General features: G+C 34.5%; 1 protein-coding gene across 1 annotated transcript in view; it reads right to left on the reverse strand.

The window, feature by feature from the left end:
* The window catches only part of LOC120629642 (Down syndrome cell adhesion molecule-like protein Dscam2), a 70,886-nt gene that overhangs the window by 19,463 nt on the left and 29,123 nt on the right, over nucleotides 1–22,300 (reverse strand). The window contains exons 4-20 of the mRNA XM_039898637.1: nucleotides 16,043–16,201; nucleotides 15,009–15,137; nucleotides 14,136–14,241; nucleotides 12,796–12,997; nucleotides 11,845–12,064; nucleotides 11,492–11,639; nucleotides 11,226–11,392; nucleotides 11,054–11,144; nucleotides 10,796–10,974; nucleotides 10,566–10,711; nucleotides 10,349–10,484; nucleotides 10,130–10,249; nucleotides 9,709–9,894; nucleotides 9,010–9,154; nucleotides 6,943–7,100; nucleotides 6,229–6,466; nucleotides 773–912 (exon numbers count right to left, since the gene is read on the reverse strand). Of these exons, the coding sequence (XP_039754571.1) occupies nucleotides 773–912; nucleotides 6,229–6,466; nucleotides 6,943–7,100; nucleotides 9,010–9,154; nucleotides 9,709–9,894; nucleotides 10,130–10,249; nucleotides 10,349–10,484; nucleotides 10,566–10,711; nucleotides 10,796–10,974; nucleotides 11,054–11,144; nucleotides 11,226–11,392; nucleotides 11,492–11,639; nucleotides 11,845–12,064; nucleotides 12,796–12,997; nucleotides 14,136–14,241; nucleotides 15,009–15,137; nucleotides 16,043–16,201 (2,670 nt within the window). The remainder of the gene's footprint in view (nucleotides 1–772; nucleotides 913–6,228; nucleotides 6,467–6,942; nucleotides 7,101–9,009; nucleotides 9,155–9,708; nucleotides 9,895–10,129; nucleotides 10,250–10,348; nucleotides 10,485–10,565; nucleotides 10,712–10,795; nucleotides 10,975–11,053; nucleotides 11,145–11,225; nucleotides 11,393–11,491; nucleotides 11,640–11,844; nucleotides 12,065–12,795; nucleotides 12,998–14,135; nucleotides 14,242–15,008; nucleotides 15,138–16,042; nucleotides 16,202–22,300) is intronic.

The raw sequence follows: 22,300 nt of genomic DNA on the forward strand, positions 1-22,300 counted from the left end.
ACGAAAATTTGTAGAAGTTAAGAAAATTGTGTTAGCCATTTGAAGAATTTATTTATCCCTCTCTAATTGGCTCCACAAAACGAGCTGGTTCTGATTCTTTTTTGCTTTAATAATATGATAACTACATGCGAACTGAATTTTGTTTCTGGGGTAACCGGTTTTTAGTTTTAAGCTAACTATTTTATAAATAAACTATTTTTAAATACATATGCATTTTGTATTTAAAGCTGTTGCCGACTAAAGAAAAAATTGAATAAAATACATATTTAAACCTCGTGCTTAGCATGTTTGTTTGGATCGAGTTATTTATTCTTTTAAGTAACTTTCAATCAGAAATGGATTTAGGAAATTGATTTTTGTTGTATCGGTTTTTGCAATAACGAAAGGCTATGGTTTTTTTAGGAAAATAAGATTTCAAACTCGAACAACGGTTTTTCTAAAGCTAGCCAGACGGAAAAATAATACCAGATGATTTATCTACGTGCGCTGTTTAAATGAAGCATAAAGCGTAAAAACTCTATGTACCTACTACAAAAATATTTTTTTAGTACATCTGACAAAATCTACGCAGCCATATACCTGTCTATTATTAAAAAACCAAAATAACCTATATGAAGCAAAAAAAGAGAAAAATTACTTTTACTTACTTAACTTGTACTTGTTGTACAGAAAATGTCAAAAGTAGATAAAAAAAAACTCATAGTTACAGAGGCTAGTGGCTAGATGGCAGATAGCTAGTGTTTTATTAAAAATCACTCATAAAATATCTCACCTTCCTCCCTTGTGGTGAAGTGCAGAGGTGGTGTGTAAGGGGAGGCGCCGACGTCGTTAAAAGCGGCCAGTCTAAGCACATATCGGGTGTCCGGAGATAATCCGGCCACAGATGCGCCCGCCCGGCTCGGTCCTTCAGTCCTGTGAGTGGTTTACTTGATAAAATATTCTTTTATTTAGCTTTGCTTCTTTAAAATATATAAAAGGGAGAGTAAAAACCTAGACAAAGGATAGAGGTGTCTTATAACAAGATGTAGTGCAACAACGCGTATAAGTTCTATAAGACTATACGGATTTATAATATGATTCTGGACCTACCAATGCATAAGTTTAAAGAATGCGTTAAAACACATTTATTACAGTGAGGTTATTATACAATTGATGAATTTATTAATGACAAGGTTGCTTGGAAGCATCCGGCTCTGCTTTCATCTCTCACAAGATAGAAAAATGAATTTTAAACTGTAAAATGTAAATTGTTGATATTGGAAAAGAGCAACTGCTGAGTTTTTTGCCGGCTTCTGCTCGGTAGAATCTGCCTTCCAAACCAGTGGTAGAGTCACTACACACAGACAGACTTGACATTTCAAAAGTGCTTATATTAGGCCTACTTTAAATAAATGAATTTTTTATTTGAAATTTTTTTGAATTTTGTTTGGATTAAAAGTGTAGCGTAACCACGCTTATAAATGAGCTTAGATGAAGGATAAAGGTGTCTGAAAACAAAGTGTAGCGTAACCATGTGTATAAATTATGTGGTTTATAAGATGTGGCTCATCTCATACTAATAGAGCAATGGAAAAATTTGCAATTCTTACACGTATTAAATATGTGCAACCAACGCAATCCTGCAAGTAGTTTATTTAATTAAAACTGTATATTTAACTTCTCGTTCTTATTTAAAAGAGAGAGAAAAAGTGTCGACAGAGGATAAAAATATAGGAGGTCTGAAAATATAGCGTAACCACGCGTATAAACTATATTTGTGTTTGAATTAAGTTATTTTAATCACTGATTACAATAATCTACAAGATTCTACAAAATTATCTTCACCAATGTTCTTACTGCAATAAAACTAGCTTAAAAAAAGATGTTGATAAGATCGGGATGTAAAAAAGACACATGAGACATGTCAATGGCACCAAAAAAGTTCCTCCAAAATGGTAACATCAAATTTAACTCCCGTTTCGTGCCACCAAAAAAATATAAATTTTATGTGTTTCACGCTTTATGTTACAGAAGAATATATTTTATATGAATTAGATACCCACCAAATATTAAAACATTCATTATACATAAGATAATATACGAATACAGATTAAATAAAAGCTCAGTAACACCGGCAACCCGTATCACAGTCACCAATGACAGAAATGAAATTAGTAGCGTGTTTCATATTCATAAGCCTCCACGTGCTTAAGCGGCACTGAGTTACTCAGAATTAGCTGAAGTAGAGTTAAGTGCAGCAGTACTGCAGTATTCCTTTATTATGAGTTAGAGAGCGTAGAATAAATAAAGTGGGGTCCTCTAATTTGTGTATTTTTCTACGTTCTGCGAATACTAGCTTACGGTATAGTACGTTAGGATGCAATGCATGAATTCATAGCAATGCTTGTATAAAAATCATTTTCCTTTTATACCTTATTGTACACCATTGCTTCATTATAATATAAATGTTTCATTCCATTTTTTCTAACTGGTCTTATAACGTCAGCAATCATTTCATAACTTTTTATCGTAAAGTATATTTTAAAAATAAAAAGAATGGTCAAAGAATTATTTTGACTCGGCACTTAAACGTAACGAAAATATATTTTAAATTATAAGACTAAATGAAAAAATAGACTTTAAGCCTTTCGAAATATTATCCTATTTTACTGTCTGATCTAACATGCCTGTGATAGCCTCTTCAAAATCAGTGCTCCCATTTCGGAGATTAGCCAGCACAAACAGATATATATTTTATTTAAATTTGTTTCTCTATTTTTCGTATGAACTAATAATTTGTACGTATTTTTTTATTAAACAAGTATTTGATGGTTATTCATGATGCAGTCTAAGATAACCTACTTATTATCTAAGATACGGGCTAACCTGTTAGGGGTATGGCAGTCATATTAAATCCACATACCTAATCGGCTTTTACGTGACATCGTACCCGAACGCTAAATCGTTTAGCGGCTCGTCTTTTTGGTAACTAGCAACGACCGAAACCTCCCAACAAACCAGGCCAGAGAAAATTCAAAAATAACAAATTCCAAAATTTGCCTCTGCCGGTGATCGAACCCGGTACCTCCCACTTAAAACCACAGTGCTCCCCGCCGGGAGGTCATCAATTTTAAAATTATTGTAAATTTACTGTATTTCAAAACTATTTCTTAAATCCAAAAGTGGGTGAAATTTTTGTATCAAGACTATTATATTAATACAAATCTAATAAACAGGTCAAGCAAAAAATGTGTTAAACAGAGGAATGTTATTCAAGAAAACGACCTAACAGCTTATTACATAACACGAAACGTGACGACCCGTAGCACATTCACAAATGCTACCGGAATGGAATTTAAAAGCGCCTTTCCTATTCATAAACCTTAACAAACGACGTAGGCGATGTAAGAGCTTTACGAATAAGCTAAAGCGTAGCACTTCAGAAGGTTTAGAGAGGCAATTTTATAATATACAGAGCGTGTCCAGTTAGAAGCAAGGTATTCTGATAAGTGCCGCGTTGAGTATCTTAATATTACAGTTTACTCCCACTCTTTTGGGAGACCTACCTAGTAGCTGAATCAAACCAAAATCAAATAATCCCCATTGGTGCAACAGTACTAATAAATGTTACTAATTTTATTTCATCCTTCCTGTCGCAGTGGTGAACAGCGCTCACCGCTCTTTTAAATGGTTCCGGGATTCGATCCTCGAAGAGGAGTTTAGGTCATTAGAGGTTTCTCTGGTCTGCAGGGCTACTAGGACAGCAGGAGACAAAAATTATACACCCCGATTATACGCCCTGACAAGAGATATAATTAACCTGTCCACCTGCTAAATCACGGGAACATGGAATAGGAGAAGTTTATCCCGGTTTATTACACATATGTTATTTGGATATTATTTCCACTTGTGCGCCAGTGCTCGGAGAGTTGATAAAGCTGTGGGAGAAGATAAATTTGTATCCTTTCCCCGGGGAAATAATTGTATCCTGTCCATGCTAGTTGTTCTGGTCAGGTGGGGCTTTGGCCGTGGCTCGTTACTACCTTACCGACAAAGAAGTGAGCCAAGCGTTTTAGCAATCCGGTACGAGGCCTTATAGTACCCGATAAGCTAACTGTCCTACTCCTTACAGGTTTTCTTTATTTGGGACAGAAAAAAATTACATATTACAACAATAGCTCTGAAATTTAACAAAACGAAATAAAATGGGATTAATATGTAATCCACAATACTATCAACATAATATTGTAAGGAGCAGTAGGGCGATGCGATGTAGATACAAGTAACATGTTCTCCGCCTACCATCTCAGACCGATTCCGACTTACCACCAGGTGAGATCACAGTCAAGGGCAAATTTGTAGCGAAAAAAAAGACTTTCTGAAACGGAACTCAGATACAAAACCACTGACAGAAAACATAATTGATCTTAAAATATAATATTTTCCGCATTTACGTAATATCATTGTATGTATTAAGCAAATGCTGAAAATGTTATATTCATAATCCGATCAGCACTGTGGCAGCGCTTATCTTTAAAAGTAAGTCCCTAGTTTTAAAGTACCTTAGACTGCATTCGTAATGTTAAAGTACTTAAAGTAGCCAGCTTAAACTGGCGTCGAGATATTTGAACTTAACCAAAGTGAACACTTCATGCTTTACAATGGCGCCGTTTTTAAGTCGAGAAAACCACTAAGTAGTGTTATTTATTGAGGAATATTACATACACACTAACACTATTATATATAGACATATGCTGTTCCAGGCTTCTTTTAGAACTTTTAAAGGGGAACGACTTTTTCATACGTGATTTTATGGGAACTTTAACAGTTTACGCAGCTCACGCATCGTAAGCTCTAAAAAGAAGACGAAGACCCCATTTTGAAACATTCTTCATTGGTGCTATGCTCTTATTAATCCTAGGTGATTATATATACTCTAAAGCCTTCTTCGATAGATGGGCTATCCAACACTGAAATAATTTTTCAAATCAGTCATTTTTCAAACCTTTAGTTGCAGTATAAATAAATAACCTAGACACCGACTGCAGCGCATTTGTCGGGCTGATATGTGAATCCAAACCATCCAGGGTGCCACCCAAACGCATAAAAAAAAATTCACTCAAATAGGTCCAGCCGTTTAGGAGGAGTTTAGTGACATACACACGCACAGTAGAATTATATATATAAAGATAATTTTTGAATTTACTGAAAACATAACCTGTTTTTATCGTATTAGACTTCGAAGATTTCTTAGATTTTATTTAAGGTTGTTTTTGTTCAATGTTCTTTTATAATAAACCAACGATAAATATATTTTTGTAGGGAAATAATAATTACAAACTAAAATTAATATTTACAATAAATATAAGCCGTCTAAATGTTCACTTATGGGCATGGTACCCAAAATAGCTAAAGTTAGCCATTGGGCTAAATAAGCGCCAACTCTTGGGTCACCAGTCGTAAGGGCCAATTTTTGTGACACTATGTTAATAACATTTTTCGTGTCCGAAGACCATGGCCCCAGAGTCTCAAACGCAAGCGCCGCAAAAACATAGTCATTACAAATAACGGAGTATTTACGGCACTTAAGCATTTGAGCAGATTCGGCACGTGAGAAGCTGCCAACGTAACAACGCAGGTCGCATCCCATACCAACGCACGCCCCATCGACCACGGTACTACAGTCATACCGTCTGGTCTCTTGCCATCATCCCTGAACAAACCGGGAGGTTCCAATTAAATAATTTAATTGGTTTTGTTAAAAATATTTTAATGTTTACAATCTGTACTTATTGAATAAATACGTATTCATTAATCCAACCTGTTTTAGAATAAATTCCCAAGTCTAAAGTCCCTTAGCTGAATTCATAATGGTAATGTACGTTATTAAGCCAGCGTATAGATAGGTATTTAAATGTAAAGAGAGCACTAATGGTTTAAGATGGCTACACCCTTAAGTGGTGTAATGTAAGTGGGAGTAATTTACACACCTGCGCTAATTTGAAGTTATTTTCCGCATTAAGCAAAGTTATAAATTAATTAACTAAATAATTTCATAAAACTGAAATTGCTTTGTTATTGAATGCTTGTGTTTTATTTTCAGCTTTTTAAGGTACCTACTTATATATTGCCTTCATTATTTTGTTGTTTCATACATATATTTTATTTTCCTTTTGCATTGAACATACACGGTTTTTCACAATAGCAAGACAAAAAAAGACATGGATTTTAGAATGAAATGGTACTTACGCTACATGTAGTAAATCAGAGTTGGCGAGCGTGATATTGAGCACTTCGGGTGTGTCCCACGTGTCAAGCAGAGCGGGCAGCGGGGCGTTGAGCGGAGCGTTAGTGAGGTCGCGTGTGAGAGCGCGATATTGCAGTGAATAGTGTGAGACAAACGCTCCTCGCGCTAGTCTCCAAGTGACCCGCGCTTTTCGTGACCACACCTCTGATATTCGGACTTCCTCTGGCGTACTTGGACGTTCTGTTATAAAAATATAACTAATGTTTCAGAAATTTAAATATATTTTATTCAAATAATTGATGTACATTATTATTACATATTAAACAAAAAATAGCAATGTAAGTCTTAATGTCATAACAGTAATAAGAATCAAGATTAATGAAAAAACTGCTGGTTTGCTGAACTTAAATAGGTCAGATCGGTGGGTCTTTGACCCATGTTAGAATTCAGCAGGTGGAGCAGAGCAGAAGCTACCAATCAGGTTATAGACAGATGACACAATAATTTCCTCGCATTATTTCCCAATAATCTGATTGGTCTACGCATCTTTAGTTTTGATACTGCCCGAACAAATGTTAGCCTAGTTACTTTTTGAATAAGTAGTTTAACTGATTGTTTAAATTTAGTTGGTTTCGTTAATATTAATGTAACGTTAATAGTAAAGATGCGTCTTACCTAGCCTGTTCTGGTTAAGTGAAATCTGCAATCAATCTCACCTTTGACAAATAGCCGGAACAATAACTCGTCAGTGCCATAAAGGTTTCTCGCCATGCACCGATAGTCGCCTGCATGCTCCGGGCCAGCATGAGTTATCGTTATCTCCGATGTCATGGCCCCATTTCCTAAATCTCTCATTTCCACGCCACCTGAACCACTAAGAGAAGAAACTTTTTTTTTGAACCTTTTTAATTTTAACGTCATTAAACAATACGTGCAATGAACTTTTGGGTTAATTTTGTGATGGGATAAAGCGCAGCATTGATAACAGGAGACCCTGATCACATTATAAGACAGATGACATACATCGTCAGAGTACAGATGACATATATCGTCAGAGGACAGATGACATACATCGTCAGAGGACAGATGAAATACATCGTCAGAGGACAGATGACATACATCGTCAGAGGACAGATGACATACATCGTCAGAGGCTAGAGTAATCAGTTGCTGCTCAGTGGACCACTAAGTGCAAAAGCATGGCTTTCTTTGGAACCCTCATCATCATCATATCACCCCGTTACCGCCCACTATTATATTATTGTTATTATTAATCAAAAATAATTATTTATTTGAAAGAAAAAGCCAAAATAATAATATTTACTAATTCTAGAGAATTGAATTAACCACAAATTATCAAAGTGAACGCAAAGCCCGGGGTTAGCCTTGATAGGTTAAACCACATAATAAAATGGCTTGCCAGTGACAATTTACACGGCTAACATAAACCAGGATTCATCAGATTACCGGCGAATTGGTCCATTTCTGCTCATCTGACAGCCTTGACATATTAAGCTCGCTAGTCTGGCACGGTCTTTAATAAATAGTCCCACAGTCCCTAATAAACAACTGCACATACCGCTTTGTTATACGGTAACTTTATTATAATATTATATACCATACGGCTTCACTTTCGGCGGGCCGAGTTTGAATTCCAGCATCTCTAACATTTCCAAGCACAGAATTCAGAACATACAGAATCCTCATTCGACCATAATTGCATACAGTGCATTGTGTCCAAAAACAGTGAAAATGCCCCGCGGACGTCTCAATTTACACCCGCGGAATTTTGCTAGATCACAAACTGTTACCAATTTCTTATTTTATAATAAACGTTTAGAACATTAGGTAGGGATTTTTTTAGGAATTAGGAATGTAATGGGAATAGGTAGGTAGGAATGTAACTAATCTCCTCTTTGTGGAACCACCAAAGAGGAGAGGTTGTCGATGCTTCAATATTAGTCGTGTAAACGGTTTCTGCATGTTCTTAACTCTGTATTTCTTAGTTATGTGCGATTAAGCAATTGGATATTACTTGCTTTAACGGTGAAGGAAAACATCATAAGGAAACCTGCATTCCTGAAAGTTTTAAAAAAATGCTCTCGAAGGTTTGTGAAGCCACTAATCCGCAATGGTTCAGCTAGCTACGGCTTAAACCTTTCTCATTGTTGGGGGACATATGCGCCTTCTAGTTGGCAAGTAATTGGTTATTCGTATCGTGAAATCATCATCTTGATATATCGAATGTAAAATCATCAAGATGATTTCACAGGGAATTCTACCATTGCACCAGCCCATTGCACCTTAATTACAGGACTAAGATGAATATAATATAGAAAAACGATGCTGCAAAAAAAACACGTGGAAACAATACAAGATTTAATTGTATAGCTTCATTAGAAAATCAAATGAAAGAAGTTTTGTTAAGAGAAATGAATAACAAATGCTAAAATTAAGTATTGCATCCCTAAATTAATTTAAATACGGCGACTTACAAAATTGAAAAAAAACGAAATAGTGGATTTCAAAGTTTATAGGAGAAATATAATACAAATCGTACTAAGCCTTTCAATATCCATGGGAAATTTCTGTGTACACAAATAACGAAAATATGCCATTGCAACAAAACTGGAAACTTATATTTCGAGAAAAAAAATTATTTCTAATAAACTAAACAAAAAGATGAAAAGGAGTATTACTTCTATCAAATGAAAGGAAATCAAACGTTAAGTTCCTCTTTTCTGAAATAAAAACCGAGCTAAGAGACCGTAAAATAAACTTACTGCAAAGCTAATGGTCTCGCATCGTGAGTCCAATGTATATGAATTTCTGGTTCTCCTCGCACACTACAAGTGAGACGTGCTGTTGATCCACGAACTACCCATCGGGTCTCTCCAGCACCTCCTCCCCTCGTGAGTTTTGGAGGTTCTACATATTGTGAAGAAAATAAATAATAAATGGTGAAAATAAATAAATATACTACGACAATACACTCATAGCTATCTAGCCTCAAAGTAAACGTAGCTTATATTATAGGTACTAAGGAATATTTTAATGAATACAATACACATAAATTATAATAAACAGTTAAACAGCCAGACATTGAAAAACATTCATGTTCATCACACAAACATATTTCCAGTTGTGGGAATCGAACACAGGGCCTTGGATGCAGAAAACAGGGTCGCTGCCCACTGCGCCACTGGCTGTCTAAATGAAAATAAAATGAATATTGAGTATGAACCAATTTAAACGATCTAAGCATGTTGAAGACAAGACAATACATTCAAGAACCTAATTAAATCATGAAACCAACAAAGAGAAAACATCATGGCGATATTAAATTCATTTTACTACATGTAGTATACAAATTATGGCAATGAATTTTTCTAAAACTAAATAGTTTACATAATGATTAAAACAAACCAATCGATAAATTTGCTCATTTTATAAATAAACTGTACAATATTATCAAATAATACCTCTGACATCTAAATAGAAAGAATGATGAAGAAAAGAGTGCTGGACACGCGCAGTGCATCGGTACCAGCCTTCATGTTCTGGAGTAGCTGCTCTTAGCCAAACTGTGCCATCAGACAAAATTGATCCTTCACTAGCATCTGCAGAATCTGATTGGCCCCAAAGAATGTGACGCCAATTTTCTCCTTCTACAGACAATAAATAAAATACCTAAGCTAAGACCATTTAAAAGTAAAGTATTAAATTAGTTATGTATTCAAATACAACTTTACTGAAATTTTTTTATGGACTTTCCACCCTCTGAAGCTGAGAGCTTAGTAACAGAAAAGATGAATATTAAGATAATCTAACCTGTTGAACACTAAAAATTATCACTCACTGAGACTAAAATTTTAAAGAATCACTCAAGACATTAAAACTGACCTGATGAAAACTCCCAAGATATCCTTGGCATTGGTTGTCCTTTAGCTGAGCACGGGAGAAGAACTGCTGCTCCCGCTGACACTGATGTATTCTGTGGTCGCCATACCCAAGTTGGAGGTTCTGTACGGAGAGACTACTTTATTTATTATCCTATTCATCTGATTGAACATAAAATTATGTCAGCACAGAAATGAATGCAAAGCGAAAATAAATAGGTACCTTTTACTATTAAAGATGAACTGTGGCTGACTGTTCCAAAGTCATTTGTTGCTTTACAGGTATACTCTCCGCTGTGCATCGAATTCAAATCCTGAATCACCAGTATTGTAAAAAAATCCATATTTTTCTGCTCTACCTGGTGAATCAAGTGTTATTTAGAATTGTAAATATATTCTTATCCTTCAGTAAAAAACGTTCAGTTTTATTCTTAATATACCTTTAAAGTTGATGGAATTGGTAAATTGTCCTTTAACCAAGAGAATTGTATAGGTTTGTCTCCAGAAACCAAGCTACAAGTTGCTTGTGTGCTACCTCCTACTTCTAGCTCCTCGGGAAATTGAAAAGGTGCTATTTTTGGAGGTTCTGTAAATAAACACATAATTTAAATTTATTTCATTAAGGTATTTAATGGTATAAATAGTTGGTAACATGAAAACTTTTTCTTACTATGAACTTCCACTCTAACAGTTCTTCGAGCTAGTTCACCACTTTCTGCTCTCACTTCACAAGTATACGTCCCAGCTATTGAACTTCTTATTGAAGAAAGTCGCAGTATACCTCTTTCATCACTAGTTTCAATTGGCGATTCTACTAGAGCACCATCCTCACGTCGCCAGAGTACTTCTCTTAAAAAACAATCAATTCATGAGAATATTTATTATTCTATCAACTTAGCAATGAAATAAAATTGTGATATCTGCTTACTTTATAGGATATCCTGAATAAGGACAATGTAGTGTTACATCCGTATCAGTCTTCACATGTATTGGTTGTAAATACCTAATATTTGGTGGACCTGCGATAAAAACATTTTTAATTATCTTTCTCATTAATTTTCTGTATAAATTTTTAACACACTTATAATTTAAATCGTTACCAAACACGTTTAATCTTGCGTGATGAGCATGTGATCCACCAGAATTCGTTGCATTGCAACCATACCTCCCGCCTTCATCTGCAGTTCTAATTGTAATACTTAATGTTGAAACTATAGTTCCTTCCTCACCCCCAGTTAAGGTTTCTGCTCTAGTATTTACACTGTACCTGTAATTTAATGAAAATAAACTTTCAATATTTGCTCTTCTCCTAGGGTCTTCTGCATTGTGTGCTTACTTGTTTCATGTTTCTTGTATTGAAACTTACTTTTCAGGAGCAGACGGCAACGGTCTATCGTCCAAAGTCCACATTATTCGGGGTGACGGAATACCATTCGCAGCACATCTAAATGCAATAGTTTGACCGATTCTCGTAATCGCTTCACTAAATGTGGACACCAATCTCGGCGGTCTGTCTAAAACGTGAATTTACATAACTACACAAAAAAATTAAAATAAAAGTTAATGAAACCCCCCTTTCTAGACTACCGAATGCGTCATGTCTGTGATACAAGAGCTTTTAAATTTACCGTCTTGATTTTAATAGCAAAGTCCTTCATGCAAGATTATTATCAGTCTACTCACAACGTTAATTAGTTAATATAGTTTTTAAAGTTTTACCAGCTATGGCAAGTTCAGCTCCAGCGACTGCAGAATCAGAATGATCATAAGCTGTACATTGATAGAGGCCAACATGGTGTGGTCTAACTGGGCCTAACGCCAATCTTGGTTGAGGAGAATGTAAAGGGCGTCCTTCATGCTGCCAGCTTAACGTGACCCCGCCACCTCTTCCGCCATGTATTGAACAATTGAAATGACCACTTCCCCCAGTACCTAGCATCTGAAAGCAACAGAATGTGCTGTTTTAACAGATACTTTTTAAGCCCTTAAAATAAAGTTAAGCATTGAAAGTATCTGCTACTAGAAATACGTTTGTTTAAGTTATGGCTAAAATATTAAATTATTGAACTCTTGTACACCTGTAACTAACAACGAGGATGAAAGAAACTCTTACTATAACTTTAATCAGAATGTTTCAATTTCGTTACCTATTTACTACAACAGATCCCCTAAGACTCAATTTAAAATAAAAATCACAAAAATAATCATAAAACTAATATACGTTACGTAATATAATTAAAAAAGAGCTTTAAAAATCATGGTATTACAATAGCAAAAAATTATGAAAGTATTGTCACACATGATGGACACAAAGCTATTTAAACGTAAAATGATTCAATAACACAAAAAAAACGTGTTTGTACTTATGTACACGTGTTAGAAGTTATATTTCTTTGGCAGATAAAAATGATTTCAAAAATTGTATCTCACGCCTTATTCTACGTTTGTAGAGAAAACGACACAAACAATAAAAAAAAAATTGTTTGAATTATAGAAAGTCAACTGTGAAACCCTTTTTTAGAAAAACTAAAATGTTGACAGCTAGCTAACTTCATGGTGTCGGTTTTTTGTGACGGTGTGCGCGCGCATCGTAAAAATGTAATCTCACCATTTTTCGCGCCAAAAGAAGTATAACTTCAAAAATAAGTAATTGTTAAGAATATCTCTTACTAATGGATTCGGCGTAACAGTGACGGCTAATGGCTCGAAAACAACCAATCGGACGATCACTCTAGGTGAAGTTTCCGTCCCCTGGGAACACGCGTATCTCACTGCGTGGTGGGTGCGTACACTGGGCAACACAAGTGTACCTCCACGTACTACACCCTCTCCAGTTGACACCCATACGCCGTTTGCTTCCTGTCGCTGCCAACTGATGATTTAATTTACCATTGATATACATGAATATAGGTTTTGTCTAATGACACTAAAAATTTCAAATTTTAGTGTATTCGTTGCTTCTTCTACTCTTAGCGCTACTATTCACACTCAAGACTCTGTATTTGCATTATACATTTATTTTCTGAGTAAGCATAAAATATTTTAATATTAATAGCACTATATAATAATAATTTTCTTAAACAAATATTAATAACAAGACAAGCAATGGCGTGCATAGAGGGTATGCACAGGGTATGCACAGGGTATGCACATGATATAAAATGAGTTATATTAATCCAATACGAGTTATAAAAACTTAAGGGTAGGCTTTTTATAACTCTAACAGGCTAACCTTAAGTTTTATATGAGATCGCTCGATAAAGGTATATGGTACAGGACCATTCAATCTGAGCCTCCTCATATACCCTGGTTTATTTTAGTAATATTAGTAGGAATAATTTAATTCTAGCATTTAGACTTAGATCTGGGCACATGCCTTTAGGCAAGTTCAAATACCTAATGAGGAAAGTTGATTCTCCCAATTGTGATTTATGTGGTGAGGTAGATGATATTTTACACCTACTAATGGCGTGTGTTCGGAATCACAGCTTGAGAGAAACACTAACCTACGAACTGAATATTAATTTTATGAACATTGGCATTTTTAATTCTATTATTAGCGAACCGTTGAGCACTTCGGCAATGAAACTTTATAGATTCGTTGGTGATTCTCTCAAATTCTTGTAGTTTAAGATTTATGTTTATTTAGGATTCATATTGTGTGTAACGATGGGGCTGACATATAGGTAACCTATAAAAGTCCCTTAAAAAAAAATAGATTAAAAAAAAAAAAGTTTTATATAACTCGTACTAGAGAATTTTATCATTTTATATAATCTGCATACCCTGTGTATACCCTCTACGCACGCAGTGGCGTACACTGGGTTTCTTACCAGGGTATGCACACAGCAGGAAAATTGCATAAAACGGCAAAAATTCTCCTCCTATACGAGTTATATAACAAATTAAGGGAAGGCAGTGCTTTTGTGCATGTATGAAGTGCACGCCACTGTATGCATGCCGCTGCAAACAAGTAATATAATAAAGTTGTTATAAAAATTGTGACTTACGTGATAGTATGCTTATTGATATGTCTTAATATACACGGAAGCAAAACGGTATCCCCAGTGCGTGCCTCAATTGAACTAATTTCAATATTTTCCAGCCAACTGCTTTCTGTTCAAATAAAATTGCGTAAAATTTATCATCTGTGTTACATCATCATACACATAATATGCGAGAAGTTATGTTGCTCACAACTCTTAAAAAATGCTAACGATGTTGTGAAAAACGAGAATGTTTTATTTAAAATTTCACACAAATTAATATAGTTAAGAGTGGATTGGAGCACTTGCGCTTAAAGCCTCTGAAGCCTAGAAGCATGGTTATCGAAATATGTCGTGTCACATAAAAAAATCTGAGGCTTATTAAGTCTACCTGTTACATAATGGGTATCTTTAAAACAATTGTGAATAGGCATCTTATAGGCAAGCGCGTCCCATTTGAGGCCACATTTACACTTTCCGTCAGGGAAGATTGTGGTCAAGCGCTAGTCAATTATAGTAAAAAAAAAACCTGTAGGTACCTGTATTCCAAACCTACCTCAATATGAAAATCCAAATAGGCAAACGTAGCGTCAGCGTCATAGGCAATACCTACCATTCATATTTATTCGATTCTAAAGAAATTATTTAAATCTAAGTTTAAGCAAAAAGACGGCCTATCAAAAAAAAAGTTACATTGTGAAACCATCACTAAACTTCGATCACTAAACAAATTCAAAATAAGAATAGGGTTGAAACTGGGTAAAGATTCGTAGCGATCGTAGTACTTCGTATCAAGCGTAGTACGACATTCAAAAGAGCCGCCGAAGTGCCAACCAATTTACATACTACATGGACTTATACATCGACTAATTTCAAAGGCTTATAAACCAAACTCACCATCTGTTGTTAGTTTCAGAGACGTACTGAGCGTATCGAGAGCCAAGCATGAATATTCCGCTTGTACGTCAGCCTGTGTGAGGTCCAGACCAAGTAACAGCCCGCCGGCGCCCGATATCCAACGCGTTTCTGAAACAACGCTTATAGTTAACAGACGAACCGACTTGGTTGGCACTAACCGAACAACAAAGGCCATAAACTATTATGTAGCTGTGTGGTAATAATGCAGTATGGTTTGAAGTAAGTAAATAATGAGTTAAGGTTTAAGTGACCGACGTGTAACATATTTTAAGTAATTTAGCTGATATATTAATTGAGTTTACTTCTACAAAAGTATTATCACAGAACTATTCATAAGTCATCATAGTACCCAAAACAAAAGCTACACTTTCTATTGGGGCTAGATGGCGATGTTTATTCCCGCCACTTTCTACTACATTACGCACAGACAGAGTAAGTTGGTACATCCGTTAAAAGCGTAAACCTAACAATACACTATACTTTGAAGCATGATAGGACCTTATTCGTGCCCACATGGGATTTGCTTAAAATATATTTTCACTTAGAAGTTGTTATTGAAGTCAGTTCTTTAGGGACGTTCATGACTTTAACGTTGCTTGTCTTTCGTTTTAAGTATTTAAGACAATTTCTCAAAAAGTTTAAGTACTCCATCCATCAGTTGAGTATATTTGTAAGTACTCGTATGTGCTCCAAACCTATTGATCAATGGTGAGAATTTCTGTATTTTATGTATAAGTGCAAGTTAAATATCCAGCAGAGAACGGACAGCAGCGTTCTCAGTGAGTGCTACTATATGTGAACTTATATAAACAAATGACTGTTTTGCGTCACAATTCTATGCGGAATCTTGTTAGTCATTGTCAATAGAGAAGTCAAAATCACTTTTGTTATAATGTCGCATTTGCACATTATATATTCAAATGAGTGTTTCCTGTGAACGTTTGCCTATATTCTGCAATCAAAATTTAAATAAAGAATTAAAAGTGAGTAACATTAATTTGCTACATACTCACCAGCCCCCATGTAACCAGACGACAAAGGCAATCCATCCTGAAGCCACGTGACATCGACTAGGCCGTACTGCGGGGATATTTCACACCGCAACACCACAGAGCCTCCCGCCTTCGCCGGAATGAGCTGGCGTACCACATGTGACAGTACGTTATCTTCCACTGCGTAAAGACAATAATTATGTTCTTAAATAATTTAAATATCGTTAGTTAACGCTCGATTTTCTAACGGCATCATTAAGGGTCTAAGCCCTAAATTCTTTCCTTTTATAAAGGTTTCTGTATCCAGCCATGGGTCATAAAAATGCTTAAGGTGACGATGATTATTATGTATGTAGTTTGTATGAATTGTTTAACGAGCGGATCAACTAAGTTACCTTTTAAGTTTTTGATAGATTCTAACACAACTTTGTTTTAGTTTCCAATTAAATCCGTAGCGACGAAGTAGCGAGTGGATAGACAAAGTCGCTTTAGCATCTAACTTTATTACTTATCCACATTTAAATACGGACGCTGAGAACTTTTAATGGAAAGGTTAATTTAAAGTTTAAACTATTTAAACTTACCTTCCTATTAGAAGTTTACCCGCTGTTCTTACTTCTGGGCCTATTAAGTACTTTATTACGGACATTTCTATTCGCATATCGGAAAAGAAAAGTTATTTCTAATAATACACCTATACTAATGGCCACCAATCCGCACTGGGCCAGCGTGGTGGACTACGGCCTTAACCCCTTCCTATTGTGGGAGGAAACCCTGTCCTTTAGTGGGCAGGTTATAGGTTGATATGATGATGATGATGACAAATAATACATATCAGAAGCTTGAATGTTTCTTCATGCGTTTGTATTTTTGACTCGCTCTAAAATGTGCTTATCTATCTGATTTGCATTTTTATTGAGTCTTCCGAGGTTGAGCGTTGTAAAGCGTATCAATCAATCAAATCAATTATAACGCAATCGTCATATAGTTTTAGCTAAGCTTGTTAAACAAAACAAGTGTCAACTCAACTATAAGATCTGTTAACTATATTCTTCTCAATATGTTATAAACCACGATTAAGTCGTTTATATAATTAAACTGTAGGTATATTAGTTACTTGAAAAACGGTATGTCTTATAATATATATTTTTTCTATTTATTCAACAAGGACATTTCTTGCGACGAAAATATATTCAATCTTTACTTAATTAAAAACTTTCGAGAATCCTCAAAGCAAAAGTAATTGGAATAAAACATTCGTCTTTTTTTGTGTTCACCTTGTTGATATTGTTGAGTTTTATTATTTGAGTCGAATTAGCTCGTTTTTTGCATTGCTTCCTTTTCTAGCAGCGGAAAAACAGATGATTTTCTTTTTTCTATTTATAAAAACCTTATAATTTTATGTGAACAACCTATTTTTTTATCGTTTGTAGCTTGGCGTCTACGCTTCAGTATGTTTTAATCTCTTCCAACTTTTGCTTGGAGTTGAAACTTGGAGATGAGAGTAAGTTATATAAGACTAATATTGCGCCAGTGCAGTAAACTGAGCAATTTTATTCGCTTTTGCTTACATCTTCAAAGATTCTGACACAGTCATCAAGAGAGTGATGCATAGCGTTATGAGGTCTTTCTTCAGGTCACAATATTCTATGTTTTTTTACAATGTTTGTATATTATAAGTATTTATGTATATTATTCATAAAAATATTCATCAGTTATCTTAGTAGGTACCCACAACACAAGCCATAGTAAATTTGGGGCTAGATGGCGATGTGTATATTGTCGTAGTATATTTATTTATTTAATGTAAGGAAATGGTTTAATCTTGTTAATAATAATAATCTTTAACTCAGACATAGCCCATAGTCACACATACATTTAAAAATTATTCCAATATTAATAAAAAATAAATAGCTACGGAAGCTTAAATTCGTACCAGATATTTTGGCGATACATCTCCTATAGTTTTTTTGGGCGAGTCTTTGATATCTAAGAGTTCAATTTAACCGTTGTATCGTTGACAAAACTTGGAGTGCACCTTTTTTATAACCTTATAAGCTTTCCCAAACTTATAACAATCTGATATCAGTTTAAGATAGAAGTTAATAAATTCAGCTCTATTATGCCCTAGACCTCAATTGTATCCCTCTATCGTTACAAAAACCAAATAAAAAATGATATCAAAGAGAATAGTCACTATTATTCCAGTTATTTCCTTCATAAATTGGCGCTGAGTAAAGAAATAAACGAGAAACATAATAAGCAATCGCAAAGGAACAAATAATAGATACAAAAGTAATTGCGACAGACATTTTCTTTGTTTGTAAAGTCTCGTTATTGAGATCATAATAATTAGGGTGCGATATTTTTTTCCAAATATTTACTAAATTCAAACATTTTCCTTTGCTGGTTTGAAAATATTTTTAGCAGGCTTTTGCTACATAAAGATAAGTATCGTTTATAAATAGGTTTGTTTTCGTCTATAATAGGATTTGGCGTATCAAAACGCTCTAAAGTTAACAACTTGACTGCAATAACATTAAGTTTTTACAAATCATTTCAAAAGCAAACAACTGTGTATAACAAATATGACAATCTATTTTCAAATGTAACATTCCATATTGAAACTTCCTAATACAAGCAGTAATGTCGCATCTAAAAAGGAATCTGCGTTACAAACACGTGCAAATTGCTATCGTCGTATCTAAATAGTATTTCGACTTTTTGTGGATATGACGTAAATAATAGTTATTAATTACTAACATAAGTTAACAGAGGGATCTTTGAGTTAAGGAGCTTCAACTTGACTCATGATTTTCCTTTCATTTAATTTATCAAGTTTCTTAGAATGATTTCGTCCTTATAGTTGATCCTAACGATCAGTGCAATAGAATTACAGTCTATAATTTTTACACATTTTAGTCAGTTCGATTCCTGGGTGTGGCATATTTTCGAAAATCTATGACTGCAGTTTTCTTTTTATGCAAAAATAAACGAATATTTTCTCTGTTTTAAATTTTCTATTTACGGCAGTAATAGTACTTTCCCTTCAGGTGGCATTACAAAATTCCAGCTTGTATAATATGTGAAAGTTTGAAGTTTGAATGTTTGGTCACTTGACGCCACAAATGTAAATAGCGTGTACCCATAATAGCTCGTAGGCTACATTTTAGAACGGAAATTTCAAAAGTTCCCGCAGGAAATACCTCAATAATGCGAATGTTTGGATGGATGTTTGTCACATACTCATACACAGAGATATATTAAAGGCTAGGACAACACTTAGGCTATTTTATATCACGGGTTAATTTACGCTTATTGTGGAATAGATTAGTATTTTTTTCCAGAGATCGACTTGATCTTTAGCATATTAGTAACCAGCGGCGTGCACAAAAGCACTGCCTCCCCTAAAATTGATATATAGCTCGTATAGGAGAAATTCTGATGCAATTTTCCTGCTGTATGCATACCCTGGTAATAAACCCAATGCACGCCACTGGTGGTAGCTCAGTGGTCAGGGAATTACATAGACATACAAATCAAATATTCCACGCGAACGAAGTTATGGGCAATAACTAGTGTTGAAATAAAAACAAAATTAAGTACGTAACAATAAGAAAGCAATTAATTTCAGCAGAAATAAGGCACCAGGACTGGAATAAATTAAAAAGAGAACTGCTCCCAAGAACGATTCTATTGTTAACGAGCAAATCTATATTCTATACAAATAAATAAAACTGAAGAGTCCGTCTGTGATTTCGAAATAATTGCCACTTTCATTAATTTTAAGCTGAAGGAGGGTTGGGGGACGTAATGGGGAAAGGGGATCATAAGGTCTGGAATGCCCTCCCATTTTCCGTCTTATATACCTATAATCTTGGAACCTTCATATCAAGAGTGAATAGGCGTCTACTAGGCAAGCGCGCCCCATTTGAGACGGCATTTCGATCAGGTGTGTTTGAAGTCAAGCACTAGTCTATTTAATAAAAAAAAAAGCTTTGTGTGTTCCGGAACAATGCCACGTAGAAACCGATTGGGGTATGGGGTTAATATAACTGACATAAATATTTAAATAATTATTTCACATGTCTGGGGTACTTTCCATATGAAAAACCTGTGATAGAGCGTTTCCTATTATTTTACCAAATGGCCACATACCAAGTTTTATCTATAAAGAGGAAAGATTTTTTTTGTTTGTTTGTACCGATTAGGCTCCGAAAGTAGTGGACCTACAGTGGTTACTATTCGCCAAAAGAACGCTTAAATATCACGAAGTAACATAGGCTATAATTTATTGAAAAACAAAAACTGGCGGTCCTTATCAAAATTGCAATAATGTAACCCAAAGTGCTAAAATTCATTACATGGCGTGGGTTGAGAAAACTTTTGATAATACATGTACAAAATGATGTACTACATGATAACAGTAATCATTAATACCTATCGAAAAAGTCCGAGAAGGAAGGTATAAATCTATCATAGTAAATTCGCATTAGCAGATTTTGTGTTCTAAAGCTTTATTGGATCGCCAGTAGAAATAGAAGTGGGTTACATAATTAGTATCGCAGTATTAATTCTCATTTAATAAATAAATAAATGATTTTATCATTCAGGGTATTAATATAGCAGTTATATATATTTTTTAATTTGTTCAAAGCGGACATATTATTTAAAATTAAGAACACAGAAAGAAACAGTTATTTTTTTTTTGAAATTTTTTGGATTGAAAATGTTCTTTTCAAAACTGCTCAACTCCAAAACATCAATAGATCTACACCAAATTGAATGCCATACGTGTCTTATCAAAATTCATTTATTTCAAGTAGGCCTAGTTTATAGGCACTTTTAAAGCTTACATAAAGTGTTTCTACGGGATGCTTTAAAAGCAAAAACAAACGCGGACGCAGGCAAAAACAAGTATAATATTTAACTAGACAAAGACTAACTTTGTTCATCTATGTAACCCCATTAGGGATATGGTGGTTAAAGACAACTTCTTTAAAATATCAAATTCCTAATTTCAAACCTTTGAGCTGTGTTTAGTCAGTCAGTCAGTCTCTGTATAGTTATAAATGAAAATAAAGTGCGAGAAATGAGTTATTTTTTTGAATATTTTTGCTTAATAGATTATTTCTTCAAAATTTCAAATTCCTAAGTTCAAACCTTTGAGTCAGTCAGCCTTTTTCTTAGTTATGGATGAAAATAAAGTGCGAGAAATGAATTCATTATTTGAACATTTTTTTACTTTATTGAGTTTAGAATCGTATATTTCGTATTACGTACAGTTCGTTACTCCTCGCCTTGCAAAGTTAATGTTGGGAATAAAATAAAAAGAATCACATATATTTTGAAAGCGTAGACACAAAGTCCTCATTAGTCTTTTTGAACTAAAAACTCAAGACATCAGGCTCAGATATTAATAACCTATGCTTTTTTCAATTTCCCTTCACTAAATATATTTCATGAAAAGCCCAATAAGAAAAGCTACTTAGTGACATGCCCAATGTAATTTATTCTTAAATTATAACTTTCCAAATCGCTCTTGAAAAAAGGGAATTATAAAAACTTTCTAATTAAACCTAATATTAAAGATTCTTTTTCAGCTGTTCTTTTCGTGGATGTTAATATTAAATTACATTGGTGATAAAATGAGAATTTTAATGTAATGTAGCTTTAAAAAATCTGAATTTTATGTATATATTTTTTTGTTAATTATTTTTTTAGTTCTGGTAACCGAAAAATTAACAAAATTTAAAGTACCTACTGATAACGACTAAGACACCGGGAGGTATCTCTGCAACGTTGGAGCCATATAGGACTGGGTGTATCGATAATGTAGTCGTATTTATATCGAAATACCCACCAACTCAATGTCATGAGCATTGGTTGTTAATCAAATATGATTTATTGCTTTTTGGAAACTATTTATTAATTAAACATTAATTATTAGCGTATTTGCAAAAAACCTAACCAATTTTTTTAAACATCCGGCCAATATAAATACATAGTTAACAAATGCCCTGTAATTCACCCACTTTATAAAATAACTGCAACACTACTCTAAATATTCGACTGACGTTCAAAACATGAGTGTTATTAATACAGCGTTGTTTTGTAACTGTTGTTTTTGAGTTATTGAAAGTATATCAAAGGTAAGGTAAGGAGGAAAGTATCTCATTTCAATCTAATGAGAATCTGACAAAAGTATCTAAAGAGAAAGAACTCCACATCGGACCACTGGAAAGAACTCTGTATCGGCGTTAAGGTGACGTAAACAAT

The sequence above is a fragment of the Pararge aegeria genome, chromosome 14, assembly GCF_905163445.1.
Source record: "Pararge aegeria chromosome 14, ilParAegt1.1, whole genome shotgun sequence".
NCBI lineage: Eukaryota > Metazoa > Arthropoda > Insecta > Lepidoptera > Nymphalidae > Pararge > Pararge aegeria.